Consider the following 7272-nt stretch of genomic DNA (forward strand, 5'->3'; position numbering starts at 1 on the left):
GGAAGTATCTTGGAAAAAAAACAAACATATTTTATGAAACTTCCCACGATCTACAACGAATATATACCATATATATATATATATATATATATATATATATATATATATGGTATATATTCGTTGTAGATCGTGGGAAGTTTCATAAAATATGTTTGTTTTTTTTCCAAGATACTTCCGTGAAGTGGAGCCTGGGGAAATTGTGGAAATATCTAAACAAGGTGTTCAAACTCTTGATAAGATAACAAGATCTGAAGGAAACCCAGTGGCTTTTTGTATCTTTGAATATGTTTATTTTGCAAGACCAGATAGTATATTTGAAAGTGAGTTTCTTTTCTTTGGCCATCATCTAAATCTCATGCCATTAAAAAAAGCAGCTTGTTGGTCAGAGGTTTAATCTGGCTCTTGGAAGGCACATGGTATGCTGCGAATGTGTTGCTGAGCGCACAAATCATACGGTCGCTGTTTTCCCTTCTTTTCAGCTCTTAGATTTTGGTTTTTCTTTCAGTAATAAAGATTATACTTTTCAAATATATATTAATGTCAAATTTTATAAATACATATTTTAATCTCCCCTTTGTGTTTTTCTACTTTATTGTTTTATATACATTGTCTCTCCTTTCCTATTAAATTTGTAGAATTCTAGCACCAGCTTTTTAGAGTAGCAATATCACACCAAGTAAAATAATCTGTTTTCTTTTCCAAACTTTATTCCAGACCAAATGGTTTATCAAGTAAGATACAGCTGTGGTCAGCAGTTGGCTGTTGAAGCACCTGTGGATGCAGACTTGGTTAGCACAGTTCCAGAATCAGCTACACCTGCTGCTCTTGGGTATGCAACAAAGGTATTTACTCTTAATTAATATTCCATGAATTGTTTTTCTAACAATGAAATAGGGGAACACATCAACTTACTATAAGAAGGAAAGGTTTAGGGGTTTAATGTTAGTTCCTCTGTAATAATTATCAGCCTTTTCATTCAGTGACAGTGGCTCTTTTAGCAAAGATCACAAAAAGAGGGCTGGAGAGATGGCTCAATGGGTAAAGGCTCCTGCCACCCAGCCTGATCACCTGAATTTGATTCCTAGAACCCACATGGTAGAAGGAGAGAACTGACTCCTGCAAATTGCCCTCTGACCTGCACACAGGCACTTTGGCATACACCCCACCCCCCAATTCCTGCAGTTTGTCCTTTGACATCCACAGAAGCACTATAGCATGCATGTTCTCACATACAAAATAAATAAATGCAGTTTTTTTTAAAATCATGCTTCACCCAGAAGACTAGAATATTGAATGTTGGCCCTAATTCTTTGTTTTATTTTGTTTATTGACTTTAATTTTTATTTTATTTTGAATATTGTTTTTATTTTATGTGTATGAGTATTGTATCACCTGTATATATATTAGTGCACTTGTGCAATGCTCACAGAGGTCAGAAGAGGGTGTTGGATCCCCTGGAACTGGATTTACAAACAGTTGTTAGCCGCCATGTGGGTACTGGGAATCTCTCCAACCCTTACTTTATTTATTTTATTTTATTTTTTATTTTAGTCTCACTGTGTAGCTCCAGCTGGTCTGGAACTCCCAATGTGGCTGGCCACAAACTCAGAGATCCACCTGCCTCTGCCTTTCAAGTGCTGGGATTAAAGTTGTGTGCCACCCCATTAATCACACCCGCAAGCCTGTTTTTCCTTATTCTGACTTTTCACACAGCTTCTAGTCTGGCATCTTACTTGGAAGTCTGTGGTCTTCGTCTTTAAATAAAAAAAAGGAGCTGGTTGTGGTAGCCATGGCCTGTAATCCCAGTCTTGGAGAAGCTGAAGCAGAAGTATCACTGTCAATTGGAGGCTAGCCTAGGCTGCATAGTGAGACCTTGTCTCTATAATTTTTATTTACTATTTTTATTTTATGTGTATGAGTGTTTTTGCTGCATGTATGTTAAGTGTACCCATGTCATACAAAGCCTGCGGAAGCCAGAAAGGGGTATCCTATCCCCTGAAACTGGAGTTATGGATGGTCATTAGCCACCATGTGAGTGCTGGGAACCAAACCCATGTCCTCTGCAAGAGTAGCCAGTGCTTTTAACCCCTGAGCCATCTCTCCAACCTTGACCCTGTCTGGATAAAAACAGGATGGTATCATAAATATATAGAGAGTTTAGTGGTAGTACAGTTGAATGTCTCTAATCACAAATTCAAAATGCTTCAAAATCCAGAGTTTTGGAGCCATGAAATGCCTCATTGAGTAGACTCTTACCACCAAACCTGATGGCCTGAGTTCGATTCTTAGGACCCACATGGTGGAAGGAGAAAACTGACTACCACTAGTCATTCTCTAACTTCCACATGCATGTTGTGGCACATACAATAATTAATTAAAATATGCAAAATTTTTGAGTATCAACCTAGAACTTGAAGCAGAAGGTTATATGATGGGTCCCTATGAAAACAGATGTGCATTAAAAATATTGCACAGAGTACCTTCAGGTTTTATGTGTAAGGTGCATATGCAACAGATGAATTTCATGCTTAGCCTTGGCTGCCATGCCTGAGATGTCCACTGAATATGCAAATATTGTAAAACCTGAAAAGCATCTGAAATACGGAAAACTGTCCTGTCCTCAAGTGTTTCAGGTAAAGGGTATTAACCTGTATTGAAAAAAATCCTTCTTCACGTAACCTTACAAGCTTCTGCTATACCCATTCCCTGCTAGGTATAAATGATAATAACACTGTTTATGTTTGCCTTCTGTAATATTCTTAGTGCTCTGTTTAATTTCACTTGTCATAATCTGGTGATTGTATCACTATAGTGACCTAGGGTGTAATATCCAATAGCTACCATCTTTGATAGAGTATCAGTTACCTGTCCACTTCTTTAATGAAATGCCCTGATACTGTGTAACTGTAAAGTTTAGCTCATAGTTCTGGAGGTTAAAGTGTTTGATGATGACGTCTACTCAGCTCTCTTGAAGGACTCATAGAAGATGGCATCTCAGAAGAATGCATACAGGAGACAGGCCATATTTCTGGATAGTAAGGCAGTCAAAATTTCAGGGGTCAGGTTCAGGCTTTTATAGTAACTTCTTACAAGACCTAATCCAGAGTCCAAATAAAAACTACTTTAATCTTTTCTGAGGACAGGATCTCCTACCTCTGAAAGCTTCTACACTATAGCAATACTGCCGCACAAGGACCAAATCACCAACACAGGAACGATAACAGATAGCTTAGTTAATTAGCTTCTAAAGTAAATAATATGCTTGTGTTTTAGAGATAGTTACCTTGAGAAGTGAATAAATACCTCCTGTCCGTAAAAGGCATCTCCTTAGCCTACTGGGTTTAATTAATTTATTATGCCAGTAACTTAAATACATGGATTTTTCTGACAGGGACTTATGTTTATCTTTATGTGCCTAGTATTCTTCACCAAGATGGAGTAATAATAATATGTAAGAGACACTTTTGTATACCACTACTCATTGTGCATTTGTTTCTTCTCTGTCAGTGTAAACTTCCATATGTGGAAGTGTTATGTAAAAACCGGTATGTCGGAAGAACCTTCATTCAGCCAAACATGAGGTTAAGACAACTTGGTGTTGCAAAAAAATTTGGAGTGTTGTCTGACAACTTTAAAGGAAAAAGAATTGTTCTTATAGATGATTCAATTGTGAGAGGCAATACTATCTCACCCATAATAAAATTGTTAAAAGAATCTGGTGCAAAAGAGGTAAGTAATGTTAAAACACATGCTATAGCCTCAATAATTAGCCATATGATATTGGCATAAAAACAGCTGTACAGTGAATCCAGTTCAATATGATAAACAAACTAACTTTTCCTATCAGGTTGTTTTATAAAATCTATGTAGCAACTTGGAGAGCATGTACTGACTAGTGTTACACTATATACTGAATTTAATCTTTAATAGATTAAAAGGCTAAATGTAGGCCAGGCAAGGTGGCATATGGCTTTAGCCTTAGCACTCAGGAGGCAGAGGCAGGTGATCTCAGTGAGGTTGAGGCCAGCCTGGTCTATATAATGAGTTCCAGGCTATCTGAGGCTAAATAAAGACACTATCTCAAAAAAAAAACCTAAACCAAAAAAAGATGAAGACTACTGGTTACTTTCTCTATTTGAAGGCATAGAATCAGTTCCTAATATAATAAATTTAACCATTGAAGTTGTGTTTCTATTACTTTATCTCCTGAAAAACAACTTTCTAAAATTGGCGAGCATATTTGTGATACGTGATGTGCTGTGATGTGTGGTGTAGGCATATCTTATTTCACGTTCGTCACTTTGTTGGCCTTCAGATGCTGTGATTTTTTTTTTTTTCTTTTTTTTTTTTTACAAATCAGATTTTCAGCAGCTTTATGTAGCGTTATCCCACTGATGCCATTTTCTGACAGCATGTGCCTCTTTCATGTCTCTTTGTCATAGTTTTCTAATTTCTGAAAATTTTTGTTTTTTTTTTTTTTTTTTTTTACGATCTTGATCACTGCTCTTTGGTATTATAATTGTTTTAGGTGTAAGTGTGGTTTTTAAAATCAAGTGCCACTATGCCCAGCTAAGATCCATGCTGTTTTAATGCCTACTAACACAATATCCATTTTGGAACCCTTAGACCAAGAAATAATTTCAGACCATATTTATTTTTTTAAAAAATATTTTATTTATGCCGGGCGCGGTGGCGCACACCTTTAATCCCAGCACTTGGGAGGCAGAGGCAGGTGGATCTCTGTGAGTTCAAGGCCAGCCTGGTCTACATAGTGAGTTCCAGGACAGCTGGGGCTACAGGGATGCACCCATGTTTGCAATGCCCTCAGAAGACAGAATAGGCTGTCGGATCCCCTGGAGCAGGAGTTACAGACAGTTGTTAGCAGCCATGTGGGTGCTGGGATTCGAACCAGGGTCTTCTGCAAGAACAGTCAGTGTTCTTAACCACTGACCATATTTATTTGAGAAATACATCCATTAAGGCTATCAACTGCCATCGATAATAATTCCTTGGTGGGTCTGAGCAAAATAAACGGAAAACTTTCAAGAGAGGATTCAAGGGGTCAGCAAGATGCCTCGGTAAAGGTGCTTGCTTCTAAGTCTGATCTAAGTTCGATACCTAGGATGCACATTGTAGAAGGAGAGAAATAAGTCCCTCAAGTTTCCTCTGACCTCCATATACACACTGTGGTACACATACATGCACCTACACATATAAATAAAGTAAATATGATTAAAAAATTAAAAGAGGATTCAACATTGTAGATAACTTTAAGAACATTTGTGAGCTGTACTTCATGGCACAGAATTAAGGTTATACATTGTTCTTTTAAGCAGTATGTTTCTGTGCATTTAATAGACAGCTATATAGTAAAACATCTACATGGTTTGAAGAAACCAGAAAAATTCTGTTACTCAGTTTATTGCAGTATTTACTTTATTGTGGTAATTTAAAACCAAACTTAGAATATCTCCAAGGTATGCTTTTATTAAGTTAATTATTTTTCTATTTCAAAGCTTATTCTAACTAAACATTCAGTTCAAACTACAGAAGCAAGAGGCCATTTAATAGTTGAATTTTTTTTAAAAACAGGAGAGAAAATGAAGTGGAAAGCAATAAAGATGGTCTACATTTCAAAGATAATTTCAGCCTTTTTATGACTGTTTATGATAACCTCACTGGAAAATTCTATGAAAATTATATAGTAGAAACAGAGACAGAAAATGAATTCAGCCTCTGTTGCAGTAATAAAAAACAGATAACCAAATAACTAAGTTTAAAGCAGAAAATAAACGTAACACTAGGAACGGACGTGGTGGTGCATACTTGTAATCCTGGCACTTGGGAGGCAGAGGTAGGAAGATCTCTGACTTCGAGGCCAGCCTGGTCTATGTAGGAAGTTCCAGGTCAGCTGAGGCTACAAGGAGACCCTGACTCAAAAAAGACAAAGAAAGTGGGAATGTAAAATCATTAAATGGAAAATAGAAGATAGAAAAATCTGTTTTTCCTGTGTCTAACAAATGACACAGGAAAAGTTCACCTATGCAATGAAATGAATCCTATAGTTTACCTTATTAATTAATCTTACTCGGTTTACAAAATGATTTCTTTTCCTAGGTGCACATTCGAGTAGCTTCACCGCCAATAAAATATCCATGTTTCATGGGAATAAACATTCCCACAAAAGAAGAGCTGATAGCCAATAAACCAGAGTTTGGACGTCTTGCAGAATACCTTGGTAGGTGTTAAATTTTCTGTAATTTTAATTGTTTTTTTGTTTGTTTGTTTAAAATTTTTTTAATATGAAGGAGCAAATCATTGGAAGATCAAATTTTAAGGTCTGGGGATATGGCTCAGCAATTAAAGCTCTTGGCACACAACTTAGTCTGTACATGCTGGGTGGGGGTTGCACCCCTATAATTCCAGAGCCCAGAAAGTGGAGACAGGATACCCAGAACAGGGGCCTGAGAGATGGCTAAGTGTTTAAGAGCGCTGGCTGCTCTTGCAGAGGACTTGGGTTCAGTTCCCAGATCTAAGGAAAATTTCTGTCCTGACTTAAATTATGCTATTTGTAGCTTTGTGGTGTTGAAACATGTTTTCCTATCTAGAGAAAAATCTCATGACTTTTTCATTTCTCCTTTTTTCATATAGGAGCAAACAGTGTTGTGTATCTGTCGGTAGAAGGACTGGTTTCATCTGTACAACAAGGGATAAAATTTAAGAAACAGAAAGTGAAAAAACATGATATCACAATTCAAGAAAATGGAAATGGTCTGGAATGCTTTGAAAAGACTGGACACTGTACAGCTTGTCTCACTGGACAGTACCCTGTGGAACTAGAATGGTAGCTGGTGGAACAGTTGTGCTTCAAGATGGAAAATTAAGAAGTGGTTACAGATTGTCTGTTTTTTTAATTGGTACAAAATAAAGTATAATACCACATACTTATGTTTATGTTTATAAATTTTGAGATTTTCCTGAAAAGGGTCCTAAAGTGCTACAATTGACCCATGCTAATTGAGTGTAATACAGCATGTGGGATTCTTTTTATACAAGCGTTGACTTCTTTCACCTAGGCAGAGAAGGCAGATAAATGGGTAGTGGTATTTGCCAATCCCATTGCTTACAGGGTTTGCAAGAGATTTTTTTATGGAGGTGTGATGCACACAGGACAGGGGAGTTAAGTATAAAATTTCATGAAAAGTTTGAATTCATTGTGCCCTGTAAATATCTTGTCTGTAGTTAAGTCAGTAATTCTGGCTTTGACCTTAG

General features: G+C 36.9%; 1 protein-coding gene across 1 annotated transcript in view; it reads left to right on the forward strand.

The window, feature by feature from the left end:
* Positions 1 to 6944, forward strand: part of Ppat (phosphoribosyl pyrophosphate amidotransferase) — a 44069-nt gene extending 37125 nt beyond the window's left edge. The window contains exons 7-11 of the mRNA XM_008833297.3: positions 169 to 320; positions 715 to 842; positions 3508 to 3729; positions 6118 to 6238; positions 6652 to 6944. Of these exons, the coding sequence (XP_008831519.1) occupies positions 169 to 320; positions 715 to 842; positions 3508 to 3729; positions 6118 to 6238; positions 6652 to 6848 (820 nt within the window). The 3' untranslated portion in view covers positions 6849 to 6944. The remainder of the gene's footprint in view (positions 1 to 168; positions 321 to 714; positions 843 to 3507; positions 3730 to 6117; positions 6239 to 6651) is intronic.
* The last annotated feature ends 328 nt before the right edge of the window (positions 6945 to 7272 follow it).

Source organism: Nannospalax galili, unplaced genomic scaffold (assembly GCF_000622305.1).
Source record: "Nannospalax galili isolate Female #2095 unplaced genomic scaffold, S.galili_v1.0 scaffold433, whole genome shotgun sequence".
NCBI lineage: Eukaryota > Metazoa > Chordata > Mammalia > Rodentia > Spalacidae > Nannospalax > Nannospalax galili.